The following is a 16,186-nucleotide window of genomic DNA, read 5'->3' as shown; positions in this document are numbered from 1 at the left end:
ATTTTTTTGAGTTATAGAAATGTTCTAATATTGAATTGCACAACTTCATACATTAACTAAAACTTATCTACCTGTACACTTATAATAGGAAGACAAGTAGGCCAACAGCATGCATTTTTATGAGAGAAATGATATGAAATTATATGACTAATAGTTTTAATTATGTTTTTCTAAATGGTAAAATTATCCTTTCAGTCATGGATGAATATGTCTATACATGTCTGTTTAGACCCTGATGGGGATTAAATTGTGGCATTTTCTGGGCTGGAAACCCAGAATCTGGATCTGAACTAGTCTTATTACCGTAAAATCACAACTTGTAGCATTTATTTCATAGATAAATAGTGGCTTTTTCCATTACAATAAGTGTATAGTTAGATAAGTTTTAGTAAATGTAAATGAAGCTGCTTAAAAACGAATCAGCAAAAAAGTCATCTTTTTTTGCTTTACTTTGGAAACTGAGACCACCTTTTAGTTTTATATAGTGTCAAAAAATAAGGCCGGGCACGGTGGCTCACGCCTGTAATCCCAGCACTTTGCGAGGAGGGTGGATCACGAGGTAAGGAGCTCAAGACCAGCCTGGCCAAGATGGTGAAACCCTGTCTCTACTAACGAAAAAAAAAAAAAAATTAGCTGGGCATGGTGGCACGCGTCTGTAGTCCCAGCTACTCCAGAGGCTGAGGCAGAGAACTGCGTAAACCTGGAGGGGTGTATGTTGCAGTGAGCCGAGATTGCGCCACTGCACTCCAGCCTGGTTGACAGAGTAAGACTCCGTCTCAAATAAATAAATAAATAAATAAATAAATATATAAATAAATAAACTACTTCCTAAACCATACATAGGATCTACTGTTTTGTTTCTGATGTTTAATGTTAACAGTCAACTAAAACTCACTTTTCCTGATACATTTTTATTCCAGGGACATATGGTATGGCAGCTCCCTGGTATTTTCCAATCCTTCCTTCTTATTGGAAGGAGCGATTTGGGTGTGCAGAAGTGAAGCCTGAGAAGAGCAATGGCCTCATGTTTACTAACATCATGATGCAGAACACCAACCCATCTGCCAGTAAGACAAGTCCGTCAACAGCATGCCTTGTTACGAGAGAAATGATAAGAAATTACATGACTAGTAGTTTCAATTACTTTTTTCTAAATGGCAAAATTATCATCCTTTTAGTCATGATGAAAATGTCTACACATGTGTCTTTGGACTCCTATGGGGATTAAATTGTGGCTTTTCTGGGCTCATTAGCTCAGTTGGTTAGCATATGGCGCTAATTAGGCCAAGACTGCAGATCCCTTTGTGGCCCAGTTAGACTCACATAGAGAAAAATTTTGTTTCTTGGCCACAATCCGCACCCCTAACTCCAGCCGTCTGTCACCAGTCATAAGGAGTAACCAGGTAACAAGCATCAGTAATTTAGCATAACCCATCCCAAATACTGGAAAAATAGTTCAAAGCTGATGTCTTCCTGATGCTAGGTGAGTCATGTCATCTTTATAAAGTGAGTACGGGCCACGTAAGTGGTCCTTTTGTGATGCCTGAAGCAGGTGTAGATAGTTATTAATGATCTGGACTCTATAAATGGCAGATCTGAACTAGTCTTATCACTCTAAAATCACAACTTGTAGGCATTTATTCCATAATTTGGTATCATCCTGCCCAACCAGGGGACCAAGCCTTAGACATATCTTTTGGCTATTTGATATTTGTTGAATAAAGGAGAATTTGTAATTATAATACCATATTCTGGGACTGCTTTTTCCAACAAAGAAAGATGAAATAAACCTTGGTTCTCCACTCTTATTCATTCTGTAACCAAGTGAGGAGGCTGAAGACTATAATAAATCATTTGTTTCTGGATTTTGTATTTTACTTAGAGGGTTATACTTTTATAGTCTTCAATTTTTAATAAAGATAAAGTCTAACTCTAGCTGCATTACCTTACTTGTGAGTTTACAACTCTTCCCTTGATTTCTCTCCAGGTCCTGAATACATGTTTTCCTCCAACATCGAGCCTGAACCTAAAGATCTCACAGTTGGGGTTGCCCTGCATGGGGTCACAAAGATCTATGGCTCAAAAGTTGCTGTTGATAACCTCAATCTGAACTTTTATGAAGGGCATATTACTTCATTGCTGGGGCCCAATGGAGCTGGGAAAACTACTACCATGTATGCTAACGTTTTGACACTTATTGCCATAGAAGCATATTACAAAAAAATACAGGTTTTTAAAAAATAAACTAACCTATGTTTATAAAAAACAAAATTATTACATTTCCCAGATGGAAGAAGATGGCTCGACTTATATGCTATAGAATGGAGTCAAAATCAAATAAATATTCTTGGCACCTCTTAGACAATAGGAAATTCTACAACATTGAGTTCATATTCTTAGGTAGAGACTATTGGTTGGGGCTCATTAGTAACTGATCTCTTTTTTTTTTTTTTTTTTTTTGAGACAGAGTCTGGCTCTGTCACCCAGGCTGGAGTACAGTGGTGCGATCTTGGCTCTCTGCAAGCTCTGCCTCCCAGGTTCACGCCATTCTCCTGCTCAGCCTCCCGAGTAGCTGGGACTGCAGGTGCCTGCCACCATGCCCGGCTAATTTTTTGTATTTTTAGTAGAGACAGGGTTTCACTGTGTCAGCCAGGATGGTCTTGATCTCCTGACCTCGTGATCTGCCCATCTTGGCCTCCCAAAATGCAGTAACTGATCTCTTAAAGGGAGTATCTGCTTTCTGGTTCATCCCTGGTTTCTACCAAGCGCCACTGCTTCATACACCCACCCTGTTTCATTTATTTGCGTTTCTAGCCTGGTGTATATATAAGTATGAAATTGCACATCCTGATATAGACACATTTAGCCTCAGCTGCTCCTTCACAGGAAACCTTTGCCTTGACTCATAAAGAAACAAAGGAACCACCAGCTATCAGAGAGAAATCAAAAAGGCCAGGAGCAGAACATAAACTGTTCTTTCTCACTCCTCACCTATGTAGCATTTTCCTGTGTCAGAATGGAGAAGAGATTCAACTGTTTTTAAAGTGACATTCTTTTGAATTGTTTTTTATGTTATTTGCTCCAATGCTCCACATTCACTTAGTTGCTGAGTCAGCTCTAAGATGCTGTTGGTGCTCTAGCCCTTGTTTGAGAAAAAGGATCAGTTGCTGCATATCCTACTTAGTATCATCATGAATCAGCTCAGTGACTGTGAAAACACTGGAATTAATTTTTTTTTTTTTTTTTTGTAAATAAAAGGGGACAAAGGAAGGTCATGAAATGAGTGAGCATATAGCCTCTGCTATTTGCATGGCCTGTTTAAAGTCAAAGTTGGCTTTCTAGGGAGAATACAATGACAAAAAGGCCATTTTTTTTTAACTTTTATTTTAAGTTCAGGGGCACAAGTGCAGGTTTGTTACACAGGTAAACTTATATAATGAGGGTTTATTTTACATATTATTTGATCACTCAGGTATTAAGCCTAGTACCCATTACTTATTTTTCCTGATCCTCTCCTTCCTTCCACCCTGCACCCTCTGAAAGCCCCACTGTGTGGTGTTACCTTCTATGTGTCCATGTAGTCTCATCATTTAGTTCCCACTTATACGTAAGAACATATTTGTATTTGGTTTTCTGTTCCTGTGTTAATTTGCTAAAGATAATGGCCTCCAGCTCCATTCGTGTATCTAATAGGCAATAAGAGGCTAATGAAGAAAAGGAACAGAGAAGGCTCTTGAAGAGGCTATAATTTTAGCTGAGAATGCCCCCATTTTATTGTTCTAAATAGAAATCTTTAATATAAAGTATGTTATTTGTATTTCAATGTTCATATGGGAAAACTGCATATTCCGTTGTTCATAATTTAATCCAGAAGTCTGCAATGCAAGGCACTGATTAGGTCACTGAGACAAAGTACTTAGAAAACAGGACCTTTCTCTGACCTCATGGAGCTCACATTGTAGTGGAGGAGATGGGTATTAAATAATTGCCCAGTTTACTAACTATCTGAAAGATGATGGGGAATTATCCAGGTGAGAATATTCTAATCACAGTGTAGAGAAAAGGACTGGAGATGAACTAAGAGCATGTGGGAAGTAGAGTTAGGAGCTTAGAGTGATGAGTTAGGCAGGTGGTGATGATGATGGTCCCATGAGGATAGCTGTGAAAACGGTGAGATGGGCATGTAGTTAGGAGATTAAAATAGGAGGAGAGTGCAAAAATGACTTACGGATTCCAGTCTCATGCAACCAGTATATGAATTTATCACATGGTGAAAGAGGCAAGATCAATGAGGGTGTGGCTTTTAGGGTAAAGATCATGAGCTCAGTTTTAAACATACTGAGTTGAAGGACCCTGTAAGAAATCTCACAGAGAAGTGGTATTGTCTGATAGATATATAGAGCAATCCTGGAGCTGAATAATGAGGTCTGGGCTACAGATGTAAATTTGAGACATGCCAACCTGTAGATGCTAAGGGATGTCAGGAAAGTGCATGGGTTTGCTCAAGGAGTGGGAATGTACTTGGAATTTAAAAGCCCAGTTGTGGCCAGGCGCAGTAATCCCAGCACTTTGGGAGGCCAAGGCGGGCGGGGCACAAAGTCAGGAGATCCAGGCCATCCTGGCTAACACAGTGAAACCTCGTCTCTACTAAAAATACAAAAAATTAGCCGGGCGTGGTGGTACACGCCTGTAGTCCCAGCTACTTGGGAGGCTGAGGCCGGAGAATGGTGTGAACCCAGGAGGCAGAGGTTGCAGTGAGCCGAGATCGCTTGATCGTTTTTGTCATTGTTACCACTACCACCACCACCATTATGTAGCATTTATGTGATACTCTGAATTATTAAAAACTTAAAAGTAATTTTTCTTATTCCCATTAAATACCATTTTTATTTCATAGTTTGCCCTTGCCTGAGAAAATACACTATATTTTTTCTTTCTAACAACTGAGATATAGTTAGTCCTAATATCTAGCTTCAATGCTTGGCTTATACCTAATTTATCATTTCATCATTTCCAGTTCCATGTTAACCGGGCTGTTTGGGGCCTCAGCAGGCACCATTTTTGTATATGGAAAAGATATCAAAACAGACCTACACACGGTACGGAAGAACATGGGAGTCTGTATGCAGCACGACGTCTTGTTCAGTTACCTCACTACTAAGGAGCACCTTCTCCTATATGGTTCCATCAAAGTTCCTCACTGGACTAAAAAGCAGCTCCACGAGGAAGTAAAAAGGCAAGTTAAGACAGGAATGAGAACCTAAGTTGCTAACTCCTCTCAAAGACCCATAGCTTGGTTGGTAAAGCTCTGGAAATGATACTGATAGGAAATGTTTTCTCACAAAATAATTACTTTTTAGTTTTTCTACTTCTTTAATATTGAAAACATTTAAAGTCATTATCCTTACCGGCCAATGACTACACTGAAATTGTTTAACTCTCTTCATCTCTGGCTCCCATATTGCCCCGAATCCTTTGCTTCTAATCTCCATGGCTACTACACTGGTCCAAGCCTCCTAAGTGGATTCTTGGATTTCACTCATCTCTTGTGAAATCTGTTCTTCAAAGAGCAGCCAGGGTGATCTTTTTCAACTGCAGATCAGACTATGTCACTCCTGGATTTAAATCGTCCAATGGCTTCCTTCCACGCTCAGTATAATACTCAATAACATCCCTATCAAGGCTTACGAGCCTTATCAAGCCTTACAAGCCTTATCAAGTCTTATCAAGGCTTACGAGGTCCTAAGTGACTTGCCTCCATCCTCACTTCTGATTTCATGTCCTTCCACTCACCTCCACGTTCACTCTGCTCTAGGCACACTGGCCTAGCTACACACGTGACTATCCTAGGCCTGCTCCAGCCTCAGGGCTTTTTACTTTCTCTTCCCTCTACTTACAGCATCCCCCACCCAGGTGGCCATTTGACTTATTCTTGGTCAAATGACCACTTTCCTGGTCTCTGCCGAAATGTCACCGTTTCTGAGATGACTGCCGTATATAAAACTGATGCTTAAAATAGCATGTCCCAGCCACTCCTTATCTTATATTCTCTGTTTTATTTTTTTAGTTGCACTTATCACCACCAAAACTTACTTGAGAATATATTTATTGACTGGATTTCCCTATATCCCTCCTAATACACACACTTACTAGAATATAATCTCCTTATGAGTAGAAATTTTATCTGTTCACTGCTTTTCCCAAGTTTGTAAAACACAGCCTGGCACAAAATAGGCAGGCACTCTCTAGATATTTGTCAAAGGAATGAATTATGTATTCCTTTTTTTTTTTTTTTTCTGAGTATTAATTTTGTACCTCCAATCAGGTGATAAATAATAGAAAACTATATCATGAGTCCTCAAGAGTTTATTGTACCTTACTGAGCACATAATAGTTATTTAGTGAATACATATTGATTAGGGTTATTGTATGTTTCCAGTACTCAAATAATATATCTGTAAAAAATAACCATCATACATTATTTTTGAAGGACTTTAAAAGATACTGGACTATATAGCCATCGTCATAAGAGAGTTGGAACGCTGTCAGGAGGAATGAAGAGGAAGTTATCTATATCCATAGCTCTCATTGGTGGATCAGGGGTAGTAATTTTGGATGAACCATCTACTGGAGTTGACCCATGTTCTCGCCGAAGTATATGGGACGTTATATCCAAGAACAAAACAGGTATGAGTAGTTTCTCAGAACTTCTCCACCCAGCAGTCATACTTCTGCCCTCTGGCATATACAAAAGCAAACTGAGGCTGGGTGCAGTGGCTCACGCCTGTAATCCCAGCACTTTGGGAGGCCAAGACAGGAGGATTGCTTTGAGACCAGCCTGGGTAACACAGTGAGACCCTGTCTGTACAAATAATAATAATAATGATAATAATAATAATAATAAAACAGCTGGCTGTGGTGGCTGGCATGTGGAGTCCTAGCCAGTCAGGAGGCTGAGGTTGGAGAATCACTACTTGAACCCAGCAGGTCAAGGCTGCAGTAAGCTATGATCAAGTCACTGCATTCCAGCCTGGATGACAGAGTGAGATACTGTCTCAAAACAAACAAACAAAAAACAGCAAATTGACGACTTTTCTGTTTATGATATCTTTTAAAAATTTTTAAAATTAATTTGTATAGATACATAATACTTGTACATATTTATCAGGTATAATATCTTTTAAAAGTCTAAGATTGGCTCTTTCTTTTCCGAAGATTTTTCCCCCAGATAACTTTCTGGGTCAATTGGTTAGTATCTATGTACTGCCCGCTGTGGGTTGAGCATTTGAGCATTTAACTGGCCTTTTTGAGAGCATGTAAATCCAACAGAAGTTTCAAAGTTTAATGCTTAGAGGAGCTAAGAATCTAATTAGAGATAGCAAACATACACAAATGAAAATAAACTGAAAACAGACTAAATAAGTGCTAACAGGATGTGAAGTAATGGAGTAATCAGAGTGGAGTGGAATAATCAGAGAGGAATATTCAAAAAGTCTTAAATTACTGCTTTTTCATAACAAAGAAAAGGGAAAAGAGGGAGAGAAACAATGCAAAATGAACCCACGGGAGCAAAATTCTAATAGACTGTGAAGAATTGCCAATGCCCACATGACAAATGGTGAACATTTAGTCATTCAGCATAATAAAGGATTATTTGCTGTTAATCTGTATTAAAAAATGCCTCCAAATACTTAAGAACACCCTTCTGAATTTTTTTTTTTTGAGATGGACTGTCATCTGTTACCCAGGCTGGAGTGCAGTGGTATGATCTCAGCTCACTGCAACCTCCACCTCCCGGGTTCAAGAGATTCTCCTGCCTCAGCCTCCCAAGTAGCCGGGATTATAGGTGTCTACCACCACACCTGGCTAATTGTAGATGGGGTTTTACCATGTTGGCCAGGCTGGTTTCGAACTCCTGACCTCAAATGATCTGCCCGCCTCAACCTCCCAGAGTGCTGGGATTAGAGGCATGACCCAGTGAGCCTGGCCCTGAATTCTTCTTGCATCATTTTGGAAGCTCTTTGAGGTCAGTCAGTTTTTCAGTTAGCTCATAAAATGTGACTCTTCTCCTCAGATGTCAGAGGATTTACTCTGGCCAACTCTATGTATCTTGGGAACTGTACTTTCATGTTTCATTCTTTGTTGTTCTTGTCTGTGTTTTCAAGCCAGAACAATCATTCTGTCGACGCACCACCTGGATGAGGCTGAAGTGCTGAGTGACCGCATCGCATTCCTGGAGCAGGGTGGGCTTCGGTGCTGTGGGTCCCCATTTTACCTCAAGGAAGCCTTTGGCGATGGGTATCACCTGACGCTCACCAAGAAGAAGGTGGGAATGGGAGAAAATATACCTTATTATGGTGTCATAAATTAAATTTTATATGAAATAGAAGCAGAGTCTCTCCAACTTTATTCATTGCTAAAATTCATTAGTATACTAGCTTAGTGCTTCTCAAATTTGAGTGAGCATCAAAATCCTGGAGGTCTTGGCTAAAACCCAGAGTTCTGGCCCCACCCCAAGAGTGTTTGATCCTGTAGGTCTGGGATGGGAGTCCAGAATGTACTATATTTCTATTGAGTTCCCAGGTGACGCTGATGTCGCTGGTCTGGGGACTGCACGTTGAGAACCAATGTGCTAGATAAAAAAATGATTGACATCTTAAGGTTACTGATGGAGAATCAGTCTTTTAGTTCTCCTAACATTTTAACCTAGAAAGCCAAAAATTCAATTTTCTGCTTTATCAAAAGCAAATAAAAAGAATATGAAGTCCTGGGTTCACTTTCTGATTAGCACTCAAGTGGCAGTGCAGGGACTGTAACTTACACAGGTCAACGGTACCTTTACATCTTTTGGAGAACAAAAATGCTCACCACCTAACAGAACATATGATTTAAAAATACTGTGCAAGATGTATATGCTATTAGGAAGTTTTCAACTACCTCCATTTATTTTATATCTAATCCTCCTGATGTGACTTAAAAGATATAATAAAATGTTATACTATTAATAGTTATACTGTTAATTATTATACTCATTAATTCAGAAATTTATGTATTAGGTACATTATGCCTTATGATATCCAAGCACTGTCCCAGGCACTGGTGACACAGCGGTGAACTGGCACTATGAAAAATCTCTGGCCTCTTAGAGTTTATATTCTGATGGAGTGTGAGGAATTCAGATGATACAATCAATAAGTAAATTATTTCATATATTAGCAATTAGTACATCACGTAGTATCTTTATTTCTATGCTATGGATAGAAATAAAGCAGGGAATGCTGAGTGGGGCAATATTTAAGTAGGGTAATAAGAGAAGAGGTTCTTTGATAAAGTGACAGTTGAGCCGAGAGTTGGAGGTGGTGAGAGAATGGGACATATCGCTATCTGGAGGCACAGGACCACCAGTTGCAAGGACCCTGAGGAGGGGATGTGCCTGAACCCGAAGCCCTCTAGCAACAGAAAAGAAGCCGTTGTTGCTAGAGTAGAGCAAATGAGAGGGAGGGGGTTAGAGAAGGGACAGGGTGACATGAAAGAATGGGGCCAGCAGAATAGGGACCCAAGTGGCAAAGGGGTCTCTAGAGCAGTGATGTATGGTCTGACTCACGTGTGGAGTGGCCTAAAGGAGCTCATCACCTCACCTTCTGATTAGGGCCCTGGGGCACTATAGTGTAAAGAGAGGAGAGTGTTTTAATTCCTACTTTTCTCTCTTAGAGTCCAAATTTAAATGCAAATGCAGTATGTGACACCATGGCCGTGACAGCAATGATCCAATCACATCTCCCCGAAGCCTACCTCAAGGAGGATATTGGGGGAGAGCTTGTTTATGTGCTGCCTCCGTTCAGCACCAAAGTCTCAGGGGCCTACCTGTCACTCCTACGAGCACTTGACAACGGCATGGGTGACCTCAACATCGGGTGCTACGGCATTTCAGATACCACCGTGGAGGAGGTATACCTCAACATTTGTTTTTTTTCTTCAAGCTGATATAACTTGCTGTTCCCTTTGAATAAATATGTGCCATTTTTTCTAAAAAAATATTTTAAAATAAATATTTCACAAAATTAGAAAAGCTTAACATTTTTTCAATACTATTCTTATGTAAGACTGAGAATACAATGTTGCCCCAGCTAGACAGCATGTATCTTTTACATACAGAAATATTCACTTGAAGTCAGATGGGAAAAATTTGTCTCAATAAATGTGATAAAAGTTCAAAATCAAGGGTAAGCTTAGAAATGAGAAAAGATATGCACTTTTCATGTTAATGAAGTGATCTGGCTTCTCTTTCTAGGTCTTTCTGAACTTGACCAAAGAGTCACAAAAAAGTAGTGCTATGAGTCTTGAGCACTTAACGCAAAAGAAAATTGGGAATTCCAGTGCCAATGGCATCTCAACTCCTGATGATTTATCTGTGAGCAGCAGCAATTTCACAGACAGAGATGGTATGAATCTAATGTGGATATTTTGTTTAATTCCAATAGATGACATAAATGAGAAAAATCAGAGACAGACTTTGATTTTTAAAAATTCAACTCTGAAGTTTCATTCTAAATTCAAAAAAAACACTAAGGAAATTTAAGCCTCCTTTTTTAAGATATAAAATATTCATTAAACCAAATCGAATCCTCTATTTCAAAAGTACTTTGAAGAATGTGAAAGAACTCCCTTGATAGTGTGGTGATGAGTATTCCACCTACCCACCAGAAATTGTTTTCAAGATGTAACTTCTACAATTTCAATTCATGCTCAGCAAGTTAAAATTCTTCTTGTAATTGGGGCTAACAATGGACAAGATTACCATGTAAAGTAGTTCACTCCTTGTTATTAGACATGTTGAAGTAGAGACAATAGTCATAAAAAAAAAGTAAAAAAAAAAAAAAAAAAGGAGTTGCCACTCTTTATGGTACCCTCAATGGAAAACATGTCTAACCTACCTGAATCTGAGTCTTTCAGGTGCTGAGAAACTGCTTTTGGGGAGAGTTTCTGAGTTAATTAATTTGGACTTGATGGCTATGAGTCTATAATAGTAGATTTCCTCCCCCAATCCTTAACATAGGATATACTTAAAAAATCATGTTGCTTGACACGACTTTGAGGGATTGGGCTCTTTTGAAAATAACTTTTATTGTCTCTTCTCTTTCTGACAGTTAATTTATACCTCTGGAAACACCATTTACTTAAGGAATCATAGAGTAAAATGATATATAAATCATGGAGTAGTCATTTCAACAGTTTTTGCTTACAGAAAAAAAATCTCTAGGAACAGAACTTTTAATTAAACATTTGCCTGGCTCTCAAAGTCAGGAAAGATAATCTCTGATGTTTGTATAATTCTGGAACTAGAGGCTAATTTGCCCTCTGTCATATTTCTCATTTCTTTTCTTTTACAATTGTGGCCTCCATGGCATTGAGGACTTTGATTAGAAAGTGGTCATCTGCTGCAGGAAGCAAAGGCTAAGTATGTGCCTCTGCATGTGTCTTATAATTTGAAACTATTCTTCAGTCCAAATGTTCCCTTCATTGACATTATCTTTTAGAAAGCACATTTATTCCATTTGATACACCTGTAAGTCATCCACATGTAATTTCTCAAGAAACAGAAAAGCATACTAATTAACTGAAAATATTCAGCTCCTTCTACAATTCCCTTTTGCAGAGATATGAGTTTGCATTTAAACTTGTTCACTCTGTTTAATTGGAATTCATTTTAAATTAAGCAGCTTTGTATTTTTTTCTTATCAGCTAAATGAAGATCATGATTTTTGTGCTCCATAATTTCTGATGGAAAACTTAAAATATACGCAGAGTTGATGAATACCATCATCTTATCACCTATGAAGGTGTACGTGGTGGCAGGCTTTCGGAGAGAATGCTATATTTGAACCTGGTTTTAGAGGGAGCCACTGAAATTATTAGCCATAGAGCTCTATTGAGGAAGCAGTGGTTTATGGCCTCTATAGCTGCTCTGCCGTGGAATTTTTCTCAGCACCAGAAAAGCATTTCGAAGTATGGGGAGGGCAGATATTTTTTTCTAATGAGTTCTTTTTTTTTAATAATTGTAGTGGCAAAAAATGGAGTTTTGAAAGGCCATATAATCATTCCAAATTTCTAAAGAGAATGTAACATATATGTGGTTGAACTAGAATTGTACTCTGGAAGAGATGGTTTCCCTTTTCCTACTCTTAGTGTGAATTAATTGGACCTCATGTTAGAATCAGAGCCAATTAGACTTACAGTCACTAAGTTACTCACAGTAGGAACAAATTGTTAGATTAGGTTGGTGTTTGAGTTTGTATTTGTATTTGTCTCACATGAATTTAGTCCTTCCTAGAGACCATCTCTTGGGTATTAGTAATATATACCGAGCCTGTGTTGAGACTTTAGGGTTTGAAGACAATAATCCTTTATGAAATTCTAGATATCTAACTTTGACATGTAAAATTACTATGCCTATGACTAATAATATTTTGTGTATAGTGAATTAGAATTTTCAAATCACTTTTCACATAGTTCTGTATGAGATGGACATTATAGTTTTCTGTTTTCCCAATGGAAGGTCCAAGGCTAAGGCTGATAAATGAAATTGCTGAACCTCAAATCCAAATCTTTAAAAGCTTTTCCCACCACACTGTATTATACCATTTATCTATAGTTTCTGAAGTTACTTTATTCCTTATCAAGACTTCCCAGAACCATATCCAATCTCTTTTTCTTCATCAGACAAAATTCTGACAAGGGGAGAGAGGCTGGATGGCTTTGGGCTGTTGCTGAAGAAGATCATGGCTATACTCATCAAGAGGTTCCACCACACCCGCAGGAATTGGAAAGGTCTCATTGCTCAGGTTATCCTCCCCATTGTCTTTGTGACCACTGCCATGGGCCTTGGCACACTGAGAAATTCCAGCAACGGTTATCCAGAGATTCAGATCTCCCCCTCTCTTTATGGTACCTCCGAACAGACAGCCTTCTATGGGTAAGTTTCTTTCTGTTAAATAAAAGAACGTCTCCAAAATGCTGCCAGGAGTGTGGTTGTACCTGAATGAATGCCATGAGATGCTGGAGAATAAAGTACTTAGAAGCCACGGTACCTGATTCTGCTAAAAATGAACAGTTGGATTGATTGCAGTGTGTTACTTCTATTGTCAACAAATAGTTTTTTCAGTTTTTGCATTCATCTGAAACTAAAGTTATAGTAGATATTTATTTTTAATGACTAGACTTTAATCAAGAAAGCCAGGTTAGGTGTGGCTTCCCAATCTGTTGTAATATACAGCAAATAACTTTTTATTGGTCTCACAAATATTAAATAGCAATGTCAGAATCCTGTATAATATAATGTTACATATACAATAGGTGATCACTGATGCATGTGACAATTAGGTGAATAAGAAGGCAGCCAAATAGAGACATGTGCATTTTCCTGTGATACCTTTCTTTCTTTTCCTGAGACTGTGTCTTTCTTTAGATTTCTTAGATTAAGAAAACAGTCCTAGGCTGAGTGCAGTGGCTCACGCCTGTAATCCTAGCACTTTGGGAGGCCAAGGTGGGCAGATTACTTGAGCTGCAGAGTTTGAGACTAGCCTGCCAACGTGGCAAAACCCCGTCTCTACTACAAATACAAAAATTAGCCAGGCCTGGTGTCGCTCACCTGCAATATCAGCAATTCGGGTGTTTGAGGTACAAGCATCGCTTGAATCCGGGAGGCTGAGGTTGCACTGAGTCGTGTGATAGCACCACCGCACTCCAGCCTGGGAAACACAGCCAAGACTCTGTCTCAAAAAAAGAAAAAGAAAACCGTTCTATATACGCCACATTTCATTTCTTCAAGCATGATTTTAATATGGGAGACTAGTAGAAAAATCATGAATTTTTTTCTGTCCTTTCATATTGCAGGAATTATCACCCGAGCACAGAAGCACTTGTCTCGGCAATGTGGGACTTCCCTGGAGTTGACAACATGTGTCTGAACACCAGTGATCTGTAAGTGGTTCTTGCTCTTCTATTTTGTGCTGTTTTCAACATTCCAGTTTGAGTGTGTTCATGTGTACGTGGGGGTGTGTGTGTGTCTGTTATTTGCCTGGAAGAAAGCTGTACCCTGATAGAAATCCCTGTTTAACAGATTTTTGTCTATCTCCTTTAGTTCATTTCTTAGTTATCCTATGCTATACCAATAAATATTAGATATCTCATGATTTGTACAACTCTCTTGTATTTTCATTTAATAGTCACAACCTTGTGGATTATTAGTCCCATTTTACAGATAAAGAACTGAGGTTCACAGAGACTAAGATACTTATCTAGCTGAGATTCCAGCTCTCATTTGCACTATACAGTGTTGCTTATTCTAATGTCTAAGATAGTATTAATACATAACTCATGTAAACTTGACCTTGGTGTATTATTATGCTAAAGTATCCTCTTCCTGTCAGAAGAGAAGATGAAAAGAGCAAAGAGAATAAAGGAGAGAAAAAGCCCCATCCTGACAATTAAGACAATTCAATAAGCACTGGTCTCAATACTATATAATCAATAAATGCTTTCCCTTGTCCCCCATCACAAAATGTCAAATCCTTTGGAAATGGTGGGGCAATGTACATTGAAGTTATGAAAAATCAGGAAATTGTATCTGTGACTACACACATGAACTTTATACCAAATACTTGTTTACATGCTCATATGTAAATGTGAGAACACATATACATACACATCTCACAGCGATATCATTTAAACTTGCAGACGGTGTTTAAAGAAAGACAGTCTGGAAAAATGGAACACCAGTGGAGAACCCATCACTAATTTTGGTGTTTGCTCCTGCTCAGAAAATGTCCAGGTAAGATGGAATTCAGTTTCAGTGAAATGGGACAAATACGGGAATAAATATCGAAGCTCGAAAGATCTATCTAGCTTACCAAAGAATCAGTAAAAGTTCATTTTATGGAAGCTAGCAGCTCCGAAATATGGATCTGGGCAACTCAAAAATATTGACTTTGAACATCAGCTTACTGTTTTAAATCCATCACAGGACCAATTTCCAAAGGTAGGTAATTCTATGATGGTCTTTGTGGAAACCAACCGAAAATGAATTTTTGGTCTCAATTTAGAACTAAGTAGAAGGCTCTATGTTTCACATGAAAAAAAAAATGCGACCATAACTGTCATATTTGAAATATAGCAAGACTGCCACTATAGTGGTCAGCTTGGAAGTCAATAATGTATAAGTCTAGAACAGAACTCCATATGTCTCTAAGCAACACCTCCAGGCTTCAGGGAAAAAAAAATCATTTCCTGAAAAAAACAGGAAAAAATTATTCATCACTTACTCCGTCTGTATTCTATAGATGCAGACCTTAGTTTTCTAAGCCTATCAGTTCACCACACTTTCACGAGAACCAGATTCGCTAGAGAAGTTCAAAATTGTCGAAGAAAAAAGTCACTATTAGTTTCTACTAGTTACTATATTGCCAACTAAATTTCTTGCAATATTTTCTTCAGAGTGACATACGGTTGTACACTGAAGTGTCTTGGTATAATATTTTATAATGAAAATATCTTCAGTGAATGCAACCCATTTTGGCGTTCTTATGCAAAATAGTTACTAACAGTAGGAGTTGGGACCCAATAAGAATCTTTTGGAATCCCTGCATATTTAAAAATTAGTCTTGGCCAGGTGTGATGGCTCAAGCCTGTAATCCCAGCACATTGGGAGGCTGAGGCTAGTGGATTGCTTGAGCTCAGGAGTTCAAGATCAGCCTGGGCAACATGGTGAAACCCCATCTCTACCAAAAATACAAAAAGTAAAATAAAATTTGCTGGGCATGGTGGCACGCGTCTGTGGTCCCAGCTACTCAGGAGGCTGAGGTGAGAGGATGGCGTGAGCCTTAGGAGTTCAAGGCTGTACCACTGCACTCCAGCCTGGGTGGAAAAAAAAAATTAGTCTTAACCCAGTATTAAAAGTTTTAAAATCCTTTATCTCATTTAGCTAACTTCAGAAGTGCTTTATGTATTTCTTTAGTTCACAATAAAAGTTACCTAACTTAATATGTAAAATTGAAATCTGTATAGTTTTTATTAATCTAAAAAATCTAGGCCAGGTGCAGTGGCTCATGCCTGTAATCCCAGTACTTTGGGAGGTAGGAGAATTGCTTGAGCCCAGGAGTTCGAGACCAGCCTGGGCAACATAGTGAGA

The 16,186-nt window shown here is 38.7% G+C and overlaps 1 protein-coding gene across 1 annotated transcript in view; it reads left to right on the top strand.

Moving 5' to 3' along the window:
* The window catches only part of ABCA12 (ATP binding cassette subfamily A member 12), a 210,828-nt gene that overhangs the window by 153,250 nt on the left and 41,392 nt on the right, over window positions 1–16,186 (top strand). Inside the window, exons 27-36 of the mRNA XM_028831081.2 lie at window positions 921–1,067; window positions 1,988–2,174; window positions 5,018–5,236; window positions 6,491–6,687; window positions 8,166–8,326; window positions 9,712–9,948; window positions 10,292–10,442; window positions 12,721–12,973; window positions 13,894–13,980; window positions 14,737–14,830. Of these exons, the coding sequence (XP_028686914.2) occupies window positions 921–1,067; window positions 1,988–2,174; window positions 5,018–5,236; window positions 6,491–6,687; window positions 8,166–8,326; window positions 9,712–9,948; window positions 10,292–10,442; window positions 12,721–12,973; window positions 13,894–13,980; window positions 14,737–14,830 (1,733 nt within the window). The remainder of the gene's footprint in view (window positions 1–920; window positions 1,068–1,987; window positions 2,175–5,017; window positions 5,237–6,490; window positions 6,688–8,165; window positions 8,327–9,711; window positions 9,949–10,291; window positions 10,443–12,720; window positions 12,974–13,893; window positions 13,981–14,736; window positions 14,831–16,186) is intronic.

This window comes from Macaca mulatta, chromosome 12 (genome assembly GCF_049350105.2).
Source record: "Macaca mulatta isolate MMU2019108-1 chromosome 12, T2T-MMU8v2.0, whole genome shotgun sequence".
Lineage (NCBI taxonomy): Eukaryota > Metazoa > Chordata > Mammalia > Primates > Cercopithecidae > Macaca > Macaca mulatta.
Note: the sequence above shows the minus strand (reverse complement) of the source record. Positions and strands in the feature narration are given on the sequence as shown.